General features: G+C 40.2%; 1 protein-coding gene across 4 annotated transcripts in view; it reads right to left on the bottom strand.

Moving 5' to 3' along the window:
• LOC126363410 (USP6 N-terminal-like protein) overlaps nucleotides 1–19,652 on the bottom strand; it is a 273,601-nt gene extending 253,949 nt beyond the window's left edge. For 2 of the 4 annotated variants that reach the window (XM_050007960.1, XM_050007962.1), the window contains exons 1-2: nucleotides 19,273–19,652; nucleotides 14,812–15,670 (exon numbers count right to left, since the gene is read on the bottom strand). In XM_050007960.1, coding sequence (XP_049863917.1) covers nucleotides 14,812–14,966 — 155 coding nt within the window. In that variant the 5' untranslated portion in view covers nucleotides 14,967–15,670; nucleotides 19,273–19,652. The remainder of the gene's footprint in view (nucleotides 1–14,811; nucleotides 15,671–19,272) is intronic. The other 2 variants (XM_050007959.1, XM_050007961.1) reach the window with 2 other exon arrangements.
• Between the last annotated feature and the right edge of the window lie 229 nt (nucleotides 19,653–19,881).

The following is a 19,881-nucleotide window of genomic DNA, read 5'->3' as shown; positions in this document are numbered from 1 at the left end:
ATAATATGGCAAGGAAATGATGTCGCCAGGTCACGTCATACGCTTTTTGCAAATCAAAAAAGATGGCAACCAGGTGTTGGCGTCTAGAAAAAGCTGTTCGGATGTCAGACTCTAGGGACACAAGATTAGCAGTGAAGCTGGTAGGCCACATGACTCCAGGACCCAACCCAACCCAACACACCATAGATTCCAGCAGCTTAGAAAGAATGTTGGAGAGGCTGATGGGCCGATAGCTATCCACATCAAGTGGGTTTTTACTGGGTTTGAGCACCGGAATGATGGTGCTCTCTTGCCACTGAGATAAAAAGATGCCATCGCACCAGATCTGGTTGAAGATAATGAGGAGATATCGCTTGTAGTCAGATGAGAGATTTATAATCATCTGACTGTAGATCCGATCTGGCCCAGGAGCTGTGGCAGGGCAACGTGCAAGGACACTGAGGAGATCCCACTCTGTCAAAGGGCCGTTATAAGATTCACTGTGGCGTGTAGTAAACAACAGGACTTTCCCTTCCAGCTGCCGTCTGAGTGTGAAAAGGCTGGGAGTAATTCTCCGACACAGAGGCTCGAGCATAGTGTTCAGCAAAGCGCTCAGCAATCACATTTGTGTCGCTAGATAACATGTCATTTATGTTAACACCAGGTACACTTGTTGGTATCTGGTACCCGAAAAGACATTTGATCTTTGCCCAGACTTAGGAAGGTGACGTACGGCACCCAATGGTCGAGATGTATCTCTCCCAACACTCCCACTTCCGTCATTTGATAAGTTGGCAAACGTGAGCACGGAGCCGTTTAAAGGCTATAAGGTGCTCCAGGGAAGAGTGCTGCTTATGCCGTTGTAGAGCTCACCAACGCTCCTTAATTGCTTCAGCGAATTCCGGTGACCACCAAGGGACTGTCTTTTCTGGGGGCACCCTAAAGAGCGAGGGATTGTGTTTCTGCCACAGAAATGATTGTTGTAGTCACCTGCTCAACCATCACATTGATGTTGCTGTGTGGGGAAGATTCAACGGTGATTGCAGAGATGAAAGTTTCCCAGTCCGCCTTGTTTAATGCCCATCTGGGGAGGCGTCCGTGGGTTTGAAGCCGGGGCAGCGACAGGAAGATGGGGAAGTGGTCACTACCACACAGGTCGTCGTGTGCTCTCCCGTGGATAGACGGGAGAAATCCTGGGCTGCAAATTGATAAATCAATGGCCAAGTAACTACCTCAAGCCACACTAAAATGTGTGGAGGCCCCAATATTTAAGAGGCAGAGGTCGAACTGAGACAGTAAAGTTTCGACCTCTCTGCCTTGGCCGGTAAGCATGGTGCCACCCCACAAGGAGTTTGGGAGTTAAAATCTCCCAAAAGTAGGAAAGGTTTAGGGATTTGATCAATCAGTGCAGTTAATACATTCAGGGTTACTGCACCATCTGGAAGAAGATGTACATTGCAAAGAGGTTATTTCCCGAGTTGTCCTTATTCTGACAGCCACTGCTTTAATAGGGGTTTGAAGGTGCACAGTTTCACTACAGAATGAGTTTAGGACATAAATGCGAACTCCACCTGACACTCGATTACAGTCGCTACAGTTCCTGTAGTATCCCTTATAGCTAGAGGTCTGCACGGATAAGGGAAGAGCAATCCGCAAGGTCCTAATCCGCAGCAATTAATCCGCATCCGCAAGTTCCTTATCCACATCCGCATATATTTAAGTTTTAAATGAGTAATTAATAATAATAGACAGCAGTACTTAGAATTATCGTATGTAATGACATAGTTATTGTTAGGGTGCCATTTCTGTGACAACTTAACTACTTTTTATATAAAATAAGATGGTATCTGTTCTTTCGGACAACAGACATCCGCTCTACCCAGGCCCTGCAAGATTCCAAGAATGTCAACAGACTTGAAGTTTTCAACTAACATTGCAACATACGTACTGGGCAGATGTCTTGCTCATTATCCACAGATGACCCTCGGGTATCCGCGCCAGTCGCGATTTTATCCGCCATGTAACAAATACCGCGGATATCCGAATCCGCGCAGACCTCTACTTATAGCCGTGGAGGGCACGGGTCCACATTGTGAGGAACCAGGTTTCCTGGAGGGCCATGCAGAAAGCAGGTGTAAGGCTTAACAGTTGCCATAGCTCAGCCAGGCGGTGGAAAAAACCACCGCAATTCCACTGGAGGATGACATCATCGTGAAACTGGGAAGGCATGGAACATTCAATGAGTCAGTTTACACCTCAGGGTCACCTGCTGCCACTGACTTTTTGCCTGAGCCATCTATATTCATTTTGCCCGAGGGACCGGCGAGATCTATGTCCTCAGCGGACACCAGAATCTCCACCTCATCTGCAGACCCAAAGCTTGGGGGTAGTGGTGGTGTGGGTACCACTGCAATTCCCTTGGTCTTGGGGACCTCCTTTCTGGATTTCACTCACTGTACCTTGGGTTTCTCTGGCTGGGAGGACTTCACTGATTCAGTCTCCGGGATTGAGGACGAGTGTGAAGCCCTGCGACCAGCTGCTTTTGGACTCTTCAGCCACTGGTGGGTGTCATTTTTCCCACTAGCAGAAAGCTGGGAAGGGAGTGACCCAAGGGATCCCTTTCTACAGAGAACGGCCGAAGAAGTTGTACACTTCTCTGGCTTAGAAGTGGGGACTGACGTCCACAATGGTTGGGGGGTGTTGCTCTTGCAGTAGGAAGTGCAGGAGCAACAGTGAGGGAAGTGCCCCCCACCATCAATGGGGCTGGTGTAGCCTTTTGGCTATTACACATGACTGGGGGTGGCGGAGCTGTTGGGGTTAGAACTGCTGTAGTGGTGGCATAAGAAGATGTGATGCATACAAGATGTTGGTGTTCAAATTTCCTCTTAGCCTCAGTGTACATCAGTCGGTCCAGGAAGAATCCTGCATTCTGGTGAGCGAATGGTACTCTCCACAGTTGACATGGATGGAAGGTGGGGCACATGGAGTATTGGGATGTTATGGGCATCCGCAATCTCGACATGTGACACTGGACGTACAAGGGGAAGACATATAGCCGAACTTCCAACATTTAAAGCATTGCATTGGTGGAAGGGGTATAAGGTTTCACATCAAAGCATTAGACCATCACCCTGACCTTCTCGGGTAATGTATTAACCTTGAAGGCCAAGATGAAGGCACAGGTGGCAATCTGATTATCCTTTGGACCCCGGCGGACATGCTAAATGAAATGTACACCTCGCCGTTCTAAATTGGCGTGCAGCTCATTGTCAGACTGCAAAAGAAGGTCCTTGTGGAATATGATACCCTGGACCATTTCAAGATCTTATGGGGCATGATGGTTACAGAAACAGCCCACAGTTCGTCACAAGCGAGTAACACACGTGACTGGGCAGAGGAAGCTGTTTTGACCAAGACTAACCCAGACCTCATTTTGGACAAGCCCTCTCATCTCTGTAAACTTGTCCTCTAAATACTCAACAAAAAAACTGAGGCTTCAATGTCATGAAAGAGTCGCCATCAGCTCTAGAACATACAAAGTACCGGGGTGAATACGAGCCACTGCCACCCTTAGCCTGATGTTCCTCCCATGGATTGGCCAGGGAGGGGAACGATTTGGGGTTGTACTTCTGGGCATTGAATTGAGCCTGTGAAAGCTTAGAGACTGCTGGTGTTCGACTACCAGCAAGAGATGATGTACTACGCTTCATCGTGTGTCATCCACCCTGGTGCCACACACTCTGGCCAGGGACCTCCACACGGAGTCCACCCAGCTGCAGTGAAGGCCATCTGGGACGATGGCCATTACTGGATGTCCTGATGCCCCAGGGGGATGGGCATCTACCCCTTGGCATACATGGGGAGATAATTGTGCAGGCATCAGCAGAGTGATCCTTGTGTGGGCAGGGGGCTACAACTAACAGGGTACACGGCGGCTCCACCACAACGAACTGGGTATCAGGTGCAACCAAGCAAATAAGTTCATTATTATCGTTAGCATAGAAAATGATACTGCACAGCTGATGGAAAAACACACACCCAGGAGGGTGACCTCATCCAACAGTTGTAGAATGAGCAGAAATACAGATCCACGTCAACGAAGGATGCGATAGGTCTCAGCGCATGATGGACATGATGCACCATGTAAGACGCCCTTCCCCAATTGGCTCGTTCTTCAGAAAAATTTTGAAAAATGGAGGTCAAGCCCTAGAGGGGACCATCACAAAGGCCGAAACATGTGAGACTCCTTTTAGTCGCCTCTTATGACAGGCAGGAATACCTCGGGCCTATTCTAACCCTTGGACGCGCAGGGGGGCCTTGGGCAAAGGAATGAAGGAAGAAACCACCTTATAGAATTCTGCACAGTGCGTAGTTTGATCATCACTGACAAATGGTTCAAATGGCTCTGAGCACTATGGGACTTAATGTCTGAGCTCATCAGTCACGTAGAACTGAGAACTACTTAAACCTAACTAACCCAAGGACATCACACACATCCATGCACGAGGCAGGATTCGAACCTCCGACTGTAGCGGTCATGCAGTTCCAGACTGAAGCGCCTAGAACCACTCTGCCACACTGGCTGGCTGATCATCACTGAATCATAAATGAAGGCTGTATATGTGGAAGAGACCTGAAGACACTGGAAGGTTTCAGATTGATTATATAATGGTAAGACAGCGATTAGGAAGCAGATTTTAAATTGTAAGAAATTTCCAGCAACAGATGTGGACTCTGACCACAATTTATTGGTTATACACTATAAAATAAAACTGAAGAAATTGGAAAAAGGTAGGAAATTAAGGGGATGTGATCTGGATAAGTTGAAAGAACCAGAGGTTGCTGAGAGGTTCAGAGAGAGTATTAGGCAATGGTTGACTATACCAAAGGAAAGTAATACAGAAGAAGACGCATGGATAGCTTTGCGAGATGAAATAGTGAAGGCAGCAGAGGATCAAATAGGTAAAAAGACAAGGCCTATTAGAAATCCTTGGATAACACAAGAGATATTGAATTTAACTGATGAAAGGAGAAAATATAAAAATGCAGTAAGTGAAGCACATGAAAGTGAACAAAACTGCTAAAAAAAATTAAATTCACAGGTAGTGCAAAAGGGCTAAGCAAGGATACCCAAGAGAGAAAATGTAATGATTTAAAGCATACTTCACTAGGAGAAAGGTAGAGACCGCTTACAGGAAAATTAAAGAGGCCTTTGATGTGAAGAGAAACAGCTGTATGAATGTCAAGAGCTTAAATGATAAGCCAGTTACAAGCAAAGAAGAAAAGGTTGAGAAGTCTATAGAGTGTCTATATAGGGAAGGTCTACATAAGGAAGATAAACCTGAAGGCAATACTATAGGAAAGGTAGTGGGTGTAGATGAAGATGAGATGGGTGATATGATACTGCAAGAAGCATTTGATAGAGCTCTGAAAGATCTATGCTGAAACAACACCCTGGATTGGAAGATACGTTACAGAAAGGTCAACCTACATTTATAGCATTCGTAAACTACAGAAAGCTCTTGACAATGTACATTGGAATGCTCTCTTTGAAACTCTGAAGGGAGCAAGGATAAAATACAGGAGGTGAAAGGCTATTTACAACTTGTACAGAAGCCAAACAGCAATTATAAAAGACAATGGGAATGAAATGGAAGCAGTTTTTGAGAAGGGAGGAATACAGGGCCATAGCCTAGCCCTGATTTTATTCAATATGTATATTCAGGTAGCAGTAAAGGAAAACAAAGAAAAATTTGGATTAACATTTGAAGTTCAGGATAAGAAATAAAAACTTTGACATTTGCCAATGACACTGTAATTTTGTCAGAGACAGCAAAGAACTTGGAAGATCAGCCGAATGGAATGGACATTGTCTTGAAAGAATGATCTACGATGAACTTCAACAAAAGCAAAACAAGGGTAATGGCATGTAGTTGAATTAAATCAGGAGACACTACAGGAATTCGATCAGAAAGCAAAACACTTAAAGCAACAGATGAGTGTTGCTATTTGGTATTTGGGCAGCAAAATAAGAGAAACTTGTGAACACTGAATAAAGATGTAAGTTTTAGGAAGTCTTTTCTGAAAATATCTGTCTGGAGCACAGCCATGTATGGAAGTGAAGCACGGATGATAAACAGCTTAGATAAAGAAAGAATAGAAGCTTTAGAAATGTGGTGCTACAGAAGAATGCTGAAGATTAGATGTGTAGATCATATAATTAATGGGGACATACATAATAGAATTGGGAGACAAAAAATTTGTTGTGCAACTTGATCAAAAGGACACAGACATCAAGGGATCACCAAATTAGTATCGGAGGGAAGTGTGGGAGATAAAAATTGTTCAGGGAGACGAATACATTAAGCAGATTCAGAAGGATGTGCACTGCTGTAGTTACACAGAGATGAAGAGGCCTGCAAGGATAGAGTAGTATGGAGACTGCATCAAACCAGTCTCCAGGCCGAGACAACAACAACAACAACAAATTAACAAATGCAGTTCAGACTTGTTCTCATGATGATGGTAATGAAATTGTTTCTGATGCAAAGCATATAAGCACTACTGATGTTTAGTAGCTTTGGGTAGCATAGTGTGGTAACGACTGCGCCTAGTGTTACACAAGCCCTTTGCTGTTCCTTATCTACATAAACAATATAGGAGGCAATCTGAGCAGCCACCTTAGGTTGTAAGCTGATGATACTGTCGTTTATCATCTAGTTAAGTCATCAGAAGATAAAAACGAACTGCAAAACTGTTTAGAAACGTTATCTGCAAGGTGTGAAAATTGGCAATTGACCCTAGATAATGGAAAGTGTGAGGTCATCCACGTGACTGTTAAAAGGAATCTGTTGAACTTCTGTTACATGATAAATCAGTCAAATCAAAAGGCGATAAATTCAACTAAATGCCTAGAAATTGCAGAATTATGAACAACTTAAACTGGAAAGAACACAAACAAAATGCTGTGTGGAAGGCGATCTGAAGACTGATTTATTGGCAGAACAATTAGAAAATGCAACAGATCTACTAAAGAGACTGCGTACACTATTCTTGTCCATCTTCTTTTGGAGTACTGCTGCACAGTGTGGGATCCTTACCAGACAGGAGTGACAGAGTACACCAAGAAAGTTCAAAGAAGAGCAGCATATTTTGCATTATCGAATAACCAGAGACAGAATTTCACGGACATGATACAGGATTTGGGATGTACATAATTGAAACAAAGGCTTTTCTTGTTGCAGCAGTATCTTCTGATGAAATTTCAATTAGCAACTTTCTTCTCCGAATGTGAAAATATTTTGTTGGCGCCAACCTACACAGGGAGAAATGATCACCATAATAAAATAAGGAAAATCAGAGCTAGCACAGAAAGATATGGGTGTTCAGTTTTTCCACATGCTGTCTGAGAGTGGAATAACGGAGAACTAGTGTGAAGTTGGTGCGATGAACCCACTGCCAGGCACCCGAGTGTAATTTGCAAAGTCTTGATGTAGATGTAGGAACAAGATGAATGTACAGGACTCAATGCCTGACAGTAGAGTAGCAGAGAGTAGCTGGCTAGTGTGTAGAAGGGGAACACTAAATGGGATGTGACCAAGGATAGAGGTGTGTGTAGAACATAGTCTACTTAAGGTTGAAGGATACAAAAATGTGATGACATTATGTACACTACAGTGATGGTAATGATGGAAAACGAAGGGATTCTGAGTCCCAATTGTACACACTGTGCAGTAGCAGTTGACCATTGTGTGTTCAGCAGCATGCTGTTGCCTCTGACAATACATACTGTGATCATTAATATTGGTGGATTCTTGCTAGGTGGTCCAGACCAAATAAAGAGATGTGAGTACCAACAGAAAAACTTACATATCCATGTAGAAAAACATTTTTATCAATGTCACTGTCATCACAGATAGCACTGCTGTTGATAAACACACATGAACCACAAGACTGGAATAAGTTGTGATGGGTGAATAAATAAGTTAAATGTCAATTCAAAACTTGGCAAGGATATGACAAAGCAAGGGGTGGAGTGGGAGCAGGGATAGCTCAAGCATGGGCTAAGTATTTCGTTGGTTTCATAGACTGTAAAATAAAACTCTTTTAGATAGGTAATACAAAAATTCTGATTAGGTAATACTCCCTCAAATGTAATTACACACAAATTAAGACAATATCAAAACGATACATATGATAATACACACAAAAGTACCAAAGAAACTGTATAGGCATGCATATTCAAATACAGAGATATGTAAACAAGCAGAATTACAGCGCTGCAGTTGGCTACACCAATATAAGGAAATAAGTATCTGGCACAGTTGTCAGATCGGTTACTGCTGCTGCAATGGCAGGTTATCAAGATTTAAATGAGTTTGAAAGTGGTGTTATAGTCTATGCACGAGCGATGGGACACGGCATCTCTGAGGTAGCGATGAAGTGAGGATTTTCCTGTATGACCAGTTCACGAGTGTACCATGAATATCAGGAATCTGGTAAAACATGAATTCTCCAACATCAATGTATCTGGAAAAAGATCCAGTAAGAACAGGACCAATGGCGATTGAAGAGACTCATTCAACATGACAGAAGTGGAACCTTCCGCAAATTGCTGCGGATTTCAATGATGGGCCATCAACAAGTGTCAGTGTGTGAACCATTCTACAGAAAATCACTGATATGGGCTGTCAGAGCCAAACGCCCACTCTTGTACCCTTGATGACTGCATGACGCAAAGCTTTACATGTTGCCTGGGCTTGTAAACGCTGACATTGGACTGCTGATGGTTGGAAACATGTTGCCTGGACGGATGACTCATTTCAAATTGTTTCGAGTGGATTGACGTGTATAGGTACGGAAACAAGCTCATGAATCCATGGACCCTGCATGTCAGCAGGGTACTGTTCAAGCTGGTGAAAGCTCTGTAATGGTGTCGGGTGTGTTCTGTTGAAGTGATATTGGATCCCTGATATGTCTAGATACAACTGACAGGTGACACATACGTAAGTGTTGTTTCTGATCACCTGCACTCACTCATGTCTACTGTGCATTCTGACGGATTTGGGAAATTCCAGCAGGACAATGTGACACCCCGCACTTCCAGAATAGCTACAGAGTGGCTCCAGGAACACTCTTCTCAGTTTAAACATTTCCACTGGCCACCCCAGGTGTGGACATTTTGAGCCCATCTCAGATATTTTGCAACATACTGTTCAGAAGAGATATCCACCCCCTCGTACTCTTACAGATTTATAGACATCCCATGGTGTCAGATCCCTCTAGCACTACTTCAGAGATTAGTGGAGTCCATGTCATGTCATGTTGCAGCACTCCTGCGTGCTTGTGGGGGCTCTACAAGATATTAGGCAGGAGTACCAGTTTCTTTGGCTCTTCAGTGTAGTATATGGTCAAAGGTTAATTGAAACTTGTAAAAACCATAACCTGGTCTCAAAATCAAGATGTTTTAAAAGGAAACCTCACAAATTAAAAAACCTGGAAACTCCCCGATTTCCGAAAGGGTGAATGGCAACTGGACCATGTACGCATGGATAAATTTCACCATCATGAAATCTACAACGTCAAAGTTTTAACGAGTGAAGACTCAGGACCAGACCACTATGTTGTGAACATCAAAATAAAATAACACCAATGGTTAAGAAAATACCTAAGAAAAAAGTAGAAGAAAATTCGACCCAACCATCTTAATAAAACCTGAGGAATACAGTAGGAAATCAGGTGAAGGATCTATCAAGTACAATACGCTAGAAGAATTAACCACCAAATTAAAATCAATAACAGAAGAGTTGGCTCCAATAAATCCCAGGAAGAAACATGAGTGGTGGAATGAAGAATGCGACCAGGCATTAGAAAGAAGACACCAAGCTTGGATAAAGCATCAAGCCCAAAAGTCTGAAGAATCACATCTAGAACTAATTAAATAAAGAAAGTCAACCCATAAAATCATCAGATAGACAAAACGCAAACATCTTAAAAATACCCTAGAAAAGACAGAAGAGAACTTCCAGAAGAAACAGTCAAGAGATTATTACAAAATCTTTGGGAGATATCTTAAAAAGTATGAGTCCTCAACATTGACGCTGAGAGATGTCAGGAAATTTGGCGCATAGTGATCAGGAAAATACAGAGATCCTTGAACAGTCTTTCATCAAACTTAAATTGTGATGACCCACTGGAAACATTTCAAAAGACACTGAAGCATCTATTTTAACCACCCAGACCTAATAGATACTCCAACTATCAATGAACTAGAAGTCACAATTCAGGAACTAAAGAATTACAAGGCATGTTGTGAAGACCATGTATTCGCAGAAATCTGGAAGAATGCTGGAAAAGCTGTGGTTCTAAATCTCCACCAAGATTTAATTGAAATATCGATCAAAGAGAAAATTCCAGGGCACTGGACCTCAGGAATAATCCATCCATTATTTAAATTCTCCTGCGTAACTTACAATAGGATCAAAAACATTCTGGGACCACAACTTGGAGAATATCAAGGAGGATTTTGACCAATTTTAGTCTGAAACTAATAATGGAGTATTACATATGTAGAAACAAACATTACTCATCTCATCCATAGATGTAAAAAAACCTATGGTAGTGATCATAGACCCACTCTTCTAAAAATCCTTATATCATATGGCCTCCATTGCAAACTGGTAAGACTCATTCAGCTAACTTTAACTAACACAAATTCAAAGGTCAAGTTCAGAGGAGAAATGTCACAAGCTTTAAAAAGGAAAATAGGACTCAGACAAGGTGATGGATTGTCCCCTTTGCTTTTTGATGTGGCCCTCGATTACATCATGACAATCTGCCAAAAAGAAAATCCGTGTAAAATCAAAATTGAAGGAAAACCAGTAATATGAGCAAACTGCCTTGGGTTTAGCTTTCTTAGCCCTTGACATGGAAGAAGTTTGTGCTCAGATAAAAAGTCTCAAGAAAATTGCTTCAAAAACAGGATTACAAACATCCTTTGAGAAAACTGAAATCATGCACATGAAACCTCTTTGCATAGACCAAATCTTCATAAATGATCATGAAATTGACATAGTTCTAATATTTAAATATCTTGGAGAAATTATTTTGCACAACTTGGGTGAAAAAGCAACATGGATAAATAGAACCAATTAAATGAAAAAAGAACAATTTCTAACCTGGTCAACATATAATAAGAAATGCCTGTCAATAGACACTAAGATCCAACATTACAAAACTCTCCCAGAAGCAACTTATGCTTGTGAAACTCACCCAATCACCAGCACAGTGAAGAAGAAAAGAATTTCATATTTCTTTCATGTCTTACAATTGCCTGCCAACAGGATTTTAAAACAACTAGTGATGAGAAGTCTTGGAAAGAAGACAAGAGGACAGTGGGTCAAAGAAATTCAGCAATATCTTGAAGCAGTCAGACTCAGGATTACTGAGGCAGAGAACAGAAACAAAATTAACACACTCATTATGAATCAAAAATTTTCAGCAGAAATGATGCACAGAAGTCCAGTAGAGGTTTCAGACAAGTTAAGAAAATTGTGTTCAGAATGAATTACAAAATACTGGGCTGAGTGCAAGAAGCAAGTAGTCTAATCATCAAAGAAAAAGTGAACATAGAATGACTCAAGTGGTCCAATGTGACCAATCAATTTAATAATAATAATAATAAGATATTCCAATGGAAAGTAAACCTCAGTTGTTAATTACTTCCTTCTGCACATCTAATCACGATTGTTATTTGAAATGGAAAATAAATGAATGGTATAAATCTAAAATACAGATTCAAGGAATGTGAAAATTCTATTGGAAACGTGAATCAAAGCCTATTAAATAACATACTGCAATGTGGGGTTACTATGTGCCAATTTTTTATTATTTTTCAAGCAAAATCATGTAATGAATAGTAGTTTTGTGAAAAGACTTTTGAAAGTGAGGATAGTCTGTTCGAAAACAAGGCAAAACCTATTTAGTAACATTTAAGACATTGAAAAATTATTTTAGAAATTTTATAAAGTTTAAAAAAATTGGAGAAATGTAGTTGTTCAAGCGGATTACTTTGTTCCAACATTATTTTAAGACAGAGTAATAGCTTGGGGCAATGTTACCCTCTTTAAAGTTTATTGCATTACCTTAAGAGGTCACCATACATGAACACTTACGTACATTTCTGTATTAAAGGGACAAAAGTAATAAAAGAATCATTATAATGCACCTTTTTTTATTTAAGATCTAAAAAAGTAATTCAGTGTCATTTTGTTATTAAACTAAAGACCAATTGTTCCTTAGGTATGCTGGTGTGTCAAAATGTCTGACTACACTAGAAAAGCATTTAGCACAAATTCATCACCATTGACCAACTTCGGCACTGAGAGAAATGCATCTTTTGCTTTACCATTTTGAGGGCTTTATACTTTCAACTCTATAATCCCCTTTGTGAAAAAGTACATCTTTATTTACAGCCCATTTCCAGTTATTAAAACACGGAATCACAGTATTAATGGGTGTACCATCTTCAATAACTGGGTAACGCTTATTTTCATGCTGTGTAATCACAAACACAACAATTTTCTTGCTGATTTGTATCAGTTTTCCTGTGGTTTTGATAGCCTCTCTTTGTTCACGGTAGAAACCACAAATAACTTCCATTTGGTATCTTTTGTATGGTTCCCAATCTTTGTGTTAACTTTCATCAAGAATTTGTTCCTCTAGTAGGTCTTCATCACTAGAATCAAGCACTGTCTCGATCTTTCTCCTCTTAAGTTGTTTACTAGTAGCTAGCACTGGCTTAGAAACATCTTATGACATTTCAGTGAAGTGATATTTCTTACAGATTCTACACATTCTTTCAGATTTTCAGTGCTATGAACTGCAAACTGGTTATGTCCTAGCTCCCATTTGCAATTTTACTACACTATAACATTTTCAATGTAATAAGAATCATCCCAAGCTGAATCAGGTCTTAAACAAAGTAATTAAAATAATGTGTGGCTACTTTGATCCACTTCGTCAGTGGTGTATGGCTGCCCCAATCTTTCCAGGAAATAAGCTTCATGACTGTTTTACACCATAGTGATAAATAACATGTTTATTATAAGTTTGTGGGTATGCTTTAGACAATAAACAATTTCTACACATAAATAAATTATATTTGTCTTCTCTTTAAGTACTTTTCTGATAGTAAAACACCACTTATTCTTGACAAAAATAACTCAAAAATATAGTAGTACAGATTTTGCTAGCAGACAGTGGGAGACAGAATAACTCAAACATATGAGCTAGCAGAAACTCTCAACTGTTAGACAGAATCGAATCTGTTGCAAAATGTTTATTAGAATAGATGCTAAATAGGATTGAATCCTTTTTCAGAGTTGGAGGAAAGTTTTTCTCCTATGAGCAAAGTAGCCCTGTTTTACCACATCACAGTAATCAGCACATGTGATTATAAATATTAATAAAGTAAGTTGCTAAAAAAACCGAAGGATGAGAAAGAACACAGGCAGAGTCCAGTTTGTTAAACAATTTTACTTCACTGGTTGGCAAAGAAATTCATAGAATAATCGTACAAAGATTTGTCAAGATCACAAAAGAAAGCTTGGGGAAGAAGGGATGCATGGCAATTAATTGGCACTATACATACCATATGTGGCAACAAATTGTGTGCTATGAAATAAGGAAGGTTTTAGTTCTCTATTCTTTCAATATCAATGCATATGACATAATGCACTAGCACTGGCAATGGTAGCATAAGCTAATGGTATTTATCTAAAGGTGTTTAAACAAATTGCCAAACTGTGTCAGGAGCCACTTCTTACAGTTTCTCATTGCATTATACTGTGGTACTCAACCAAATAAAATTAAGTTAAGAAAACTAAAACAGAAAAGAAGATAGTAGCCAGCTGCCAAGAGAACAGAGGAAATAAGTTTTAAAGCATGACAGCATTTAGTTGTGGTAATTGCCGAAATAGTCCTTTTAGTAAAAGAAAAATTTATACTGAAACTGGCATGTAAAATGTGTCAGAGGGAATCAAAACCACTCAAAACACTGTACTAAACATAGATAAGGTAATGGTACAATTCTTATTTGATCATAATAGAACCTGTTCATTTTGTCTCAAATATTACAAAACATACAGAACAGAGAGGTAGTATGAAAGAAAGGAAGACTTGGGATATTTACATCCCACTGACAATGAGGCCACTATAGACTGCAAAGAAACTTTGAGAAACTATGTCGGCCATGCCCTTTCAGTGGAACCATTCGACTAAAGTAGTGTAAGGAAACCGAGGGAAGCCAAAATCTGGATGGCAGAATCAGGGATGGGGGAGGGGGCGAGAGAAGAGGCATTTATGTTTTACTTTGCAGCCTTTAAATAACTGTTCTTGCATAATGATGAGTATAGCCAACTATATCATTAGAGGATTTGATAGTTAAACATGTCATTACAGCACATATTCTGTGCAAGTTATTGTTCAGTAGAGACACATTCAATTCGGTTTCCATTTCTATGTTAAAGTGGAGTAACAGTTAATTCTAAAATAAGTTTATAAACAGTCAAATTAAAAATAAGCACCAAATTGTTTACACTAAATTTTGCAGAGCACTAAGTGTGTAGGTCAGCAATTAAATACAGTATTTGGCAACATTTAAAAAACTGCTTATTTCTACCAAATACACAGCAAACCTTCAAGAAAAAAAAGGAATTTTTTGCCAACAGCATCATATGCGAATATTTTTGTATATCACGAAACTATAATTTTGTGGAAAGCTATTAACTAAATAGAAGGTATAGTGAAAAATCAATATATTCAGGTACTCACTGTATAAATCCATGTCGATCGGTAACATGATAAATTTCGAAGGCTGGATCCTCCCAGGGGTCAATCTGTGCTCCATTTTCTCGGCCCTTTTTGTAACGGCTCACAATACTGGCCCTCTCTTCCGCCGCTCTTTGCAGCAGCTCCTCTTCACTCATCCCGCATAAATGGAGATATCCGCGCCACACACCATCCCGGTATTCAACATCTGTACGCTATCACCCTATGTTCATTTCAGTTCCTGAAATTCTGAATATACCACAAATCTTACGTACCCGAAAGTAGATAAGTAGGTCACTTGGTGGTCTTCAAATAATTTCACTATTGTTACATGACTAAAGCGATGTACACTGTCTCAGACAGAGAAACAGAAACTGTATTCCGCCGATGCACGTACCCTACGTAAACTCCAATTGACAGGTGCCGCCTACCAAAATTTGTTACTTCACAGAAAGGTTGATCAGTTTAGTGACATGAACAAATATACGGGGCGGACTTCTCATCGTGGTGAATGATACGAGCCATATGATTCTATGAAATAAATTCAAGCCATAAGCAATAAGTTTCCAATGTTTATTTGACAAACTGTCAGATGGAACCTAGTTACCAACTTCCGAAGTCAAGCACTTAACGACACGAAACAGAAGTACGGCAGCATTGACGACAGCACTTCAATATTTTTATGACAATAACAAACATTACTAAAAAAAAATACACTTCACGTTTCGTTACAAATCAACTACCCTATCATGTACGGAATCCAGGCAACACATCTTTCGCCCACATGCTAAAACAGTCCATCGATAGATCGCAGCACTTTCTCGCTTGCTTCTATGGTCATCTCTGGTTCGCGGGTCCTCGGCTGTTGAAAAATTGTAAACATATTATATGATTTGAAAAAATAATTTAAATTAAAATTCTTCCTTTTACGTTGAGAAGTAATAGCAAATCTAGCATTCTTATGCCGTTCCTTTAGTGCAATCGGTGGAATCATCAACATCCCAATTAAACATTGAATTACGTTGTACTTCAATTATATTCCCCCCCATGAACCATGGACCTTGCCGTTGGTAGGAAGGCTTGCGTGCCTCAGCGATACAGATAGCCGTACCGTAGGTACAACCACAACGGAGGGGTATCTGTTGAGAGGCCAGACAAAAGTGTAGTTCCTGAAGAGGGGCAGCAGCCTTTTCAGTAGTTGCAAGGACAACAGTCTGTATGATTGACTGATCTGGCCTTGTAACAATAACCAAAACGGCCTTGCTGTGCTCGTACTGCGAACGGCTGAAAGCAAGGGGAAACTACGGACGTAATTTTTCCCGAGGGCATGCAGCTTTACTGTGTGATTAAATGATGATGGCATCCTCTTGGGTAAAATATTCCGGAGGTAAAATAATCCCCCATTCGGATCTCCGGGCGGGGACTACTCAAGAGGATGTCGTTATCAGGAGAAAGAAAACTGGCGTTCTACGGATCGGAGCGTGGAATGTCAGATCACTCAATCAGGCAGGTAGGTTAGAAAATTTAAAAAGGGAAATGGATAGGTTAAAGTTAGATATAGTGGGAATTAGTGAAGTTCGGTGGCAGGAGGAACAAGACTTATGGTCAGGTGACTACAGGGTTATAAACATAAAATCAAATAGGGGTAATGCAGGAGTAGGTTTAATAATGAATAGGAAAATAGGAGTACGTGTAAGCTACTACAAACAGCATAGTGAACGCATTATTCTGGCCAAGATAGGTACGAGGCCCACACCTACTACAGTAGTACAAGTACATATGCCAACTAGCTCCGCAGATGAAGAAAAAATTGAAGAAATGTATGGTGAAATAAAAGAAATTGTTCAGATAGTGAAGAGAGACGAAAATTTAATAGTCATGGGTGGCTGGAATTCGAGTGTAGGAAAAGGGAGAGAAGGAAACGTAGTAGGTGAATATGGATTGGGGCTAAGAAATGAAAGAGGAAGCCGCCTGGTAGAAATTTGCACAGAGCACAACATAATCATAGCTAACACTTGGTTTAAGAATCATGAAGGAAGGTTGTATACATGGAAGAACCCTGGAGATACTAAAAGGTATCAGATAGATTATATCATGGTAAGACAGAGATTTAGGAACCAGTTTTTAAATTGTAAGACATTTCCAGGGGCAGATGTGGACTCTGACCACAATCTATTGGTTATGAACTGTAGATTAAAACTGAAGAAACAGCAAAAAGGTGGGAATTTAAGGAGATGGGACCTCGATAAACTGAAAGAACCAGAGGTTGTACAGAGTTTCAGGGAGAGCATAAGGGAACAATTGACAGGAATGGGGGAAAGAAATACAGTAGAAGAAGAATGGATAGCTTTGAGGGATGAAATAGTGAAGGCAGCAGAAGATCAAGTAGGTAAAAAGAAGACAATTAGTAGAAATCCTTGGGTAACAGAAGAAATATTGAATTTAATTGATGAAAGGAGAAAATATGAAAATGCAGTAAATGAAGCAGGCAAAAAGGAATACAAACGTTCAAAAATGAGATCGACAGGAAGTGCAAAATAGCTAAGGAGGGATGGCGAGAGGACAAAAGTAAGGATGTAGAGGCTTATCTCACGAGGGGTAAGATAGATACTGCCTGCAGGAAAATTAAAGAGACCTTTGGAGAAGAGAGATCCACTTGTATGAATATCAAGAGCTCAGATGGAAACCCAGTTCTATGCAAAGAAGGGAAACCAGAAAGGTGGAAGGAGTATATAGAGGGTCTACACAAGGGCGATGCACTTAAGGACAATATTATGGAAATGGATGAGGATGTAGATGAAGATGACATGGGAGATACGATACTGCGTGAAGAGTTTGACAGAGCACTGAAAGACCTGAGTCGAAACAAGGCCCCCGGAGTAGACAACATTCCATTGGAGCCTACTGACGGCCTTGTGAGAGCCAGTCCTGACAAAACACTACCATCTGGTGAGCAGGATGTATGAAATAGGCGAAATACCCTCAGACTTCAAGAAGAATATAATAATTCTAATTCCAAAGAAAGAAGGTGTTGACAGATGTGAAAATTACCGAACAATCAGTTTAACAAGCCACAGCTGCAAAATACTAATGCGAATTCTTTACAGACAAATGGAAAAACTAGTAGAAGCCGACCTCGGGGAAGATCAGTTTGGATTCCGTAGAAACACTGGAACACGTGAGGCAATACTGACCTTACTTATGCCTTATCTTAGAAGAAAGATTGATGAAAGGCAAACTTACGTTTATAGCATTTGTAGACTTAGCGAAAGCTTTTGACAATGTTGACTGGAATACCCTCTTTCAAATTCTAAAGGTGGCAGGGGTAAAATACAGGGAGCGAAAGGCTATTTACAATTTGTACAGAAACCAGATGTGTAGTTATAAGAGTCGAGGGAGATGAAAGGGAAGCAATGGTTGGGAGGGGAGTAAGACAGGGTTGTAGCCTCTCCCGGATGTTATTCAATCTGTATATTGAGCAAGCAGTAAAAGAAACAAAAGAAAAATTCTGAGTAGGTATTAAAATACATGGAGAAGAAATAAAAACTTTGAGGTATGCCGATTACATTGTAATTCTGTCAGAGACAGCAAAGGACTTGGAAGAGTAGTTGAATGGAATGGACAGTGTCTTGAAAGGAGGATATAAGAAGAACATCAATAAAAGCAAAACGAGGATAATGGAATGTAGTCGAATTAAGTCGGGTGATGCTGAGGGAATTAGATTAGGAAATGGGACACTTAAAGTAGCAAAAGAGTTTTGCTATTTGGGGAGCAAAATAACTGATGATGGTCGAAGTAGAGAAGATATAAAATGTAGACTGACAATGGCAAGGAAATCGTTTCTGAAGAAGAGAAATTTGTTAACATCGAGTATAGATTTAAGTGTCTGGAAGTCATTTTTGAAAGTATTTGTATGGAGTGTAGCCATGTATGGAGGTGAAACATGGACAAGAAGAGAATAGAAGCTTTCGAGATGTGGGTGCTACAGAAGAATGCTGAAGATTAGATGGGTAGATCACATAACTAATGAAGAAGTATTGAATAGAATTGGAGAGAAGAGAAGTTTGTGGCACAACTTGACCAGAAGAAGGGATCGGTTGGTAGGACATGTTCTGAGGCATCAAGGGATCACCAATTTAGTATTGGAGGGCAGCGTGGAGGGTAAAAATCGTAGAGGGAGACCAAGAGATGAATACACTAAGCAGATTCAGAAGGATGTAGGTTGCAGTAGTTACTGGGAGATGAAGAATCTTGCACAGGATAGAGTAGCATGGAGAGCTGCATCAAACCAGTCTCAAGACTGAAGACCACAACAACAACATTAATTGTATTTGGGATCATTAACATCGACGTGCATCTACTCTGCGTAAAAAAAACGTCTCATTTTAGTTTATTGAGACGTATGCCAAATTCTATATCTATTATAATTAGTTCACATCTTAACAATGAGACGGTACTACTTACTGTTTCGCCGAGTTCATAATTTTCGCAAAACTTAGAACGATATATCGCTGATATTTTTAAATTACAACTTATGTATTCTTTCTAAATTCCAAGTGAATCACCAAAAACTCTGTTTAATATATTTTATTATGGTCTACACGTGATTGTCCCCACATGGTTTGTTGTTACCACGGCCGCTTGTATCATAAATACGGCCGTCTTGTTAATCACTGCGCAGAGATAACTTCGTCACCCATCATCTTAGGACACGAATCAAACGATGGGATCTGCTTAGTACAAACCACGCCGTAGTATGAGAGAAAGCCACGTCTTGTGTTTTATGAGGATTGTAATTTAAAAGTAGACTACATTTTTGAAGAGCATACATCACATTAACAATGGTATAATTTTATTCTTCCCTGTTTATAAGTATGCTATAAGCATTAATAACGTTTAAAAGCTGGGTATCCGGTCAAATCGGTATCTGTTCACAACTAGAAGAATTCTGTACTTAGTGTTATGAAGTGTTATTCTTTTTTGTTTGCAGCTCGACGTTGAGTCAATGTCCAGATATGTATCACCTGTCAACCCAGCAGTTTTCCCACACCTTACTGTGGTGCTGTTGGGGAT

Source organism: Schistocerca gregaria, chromosome 1 (assembly GCF_023897955.1).
Source record: "Schistocerca gregaria isolate iqSchGreg1 chromosome 1, iqSchGreg1.2, whole genome shotgun sequence".
Classification (NCBI taxonomy): Eukaryota; Metazoa; Arthropoda; class Insecta; order Orthoptera; family Acrididae; genus Schistocerca; species Schistocerca gregaria.
Note: the sequence above shows the minus strand (reverse complement) of the source record. Positions and strands in the feature narration are given on the sequence as shown.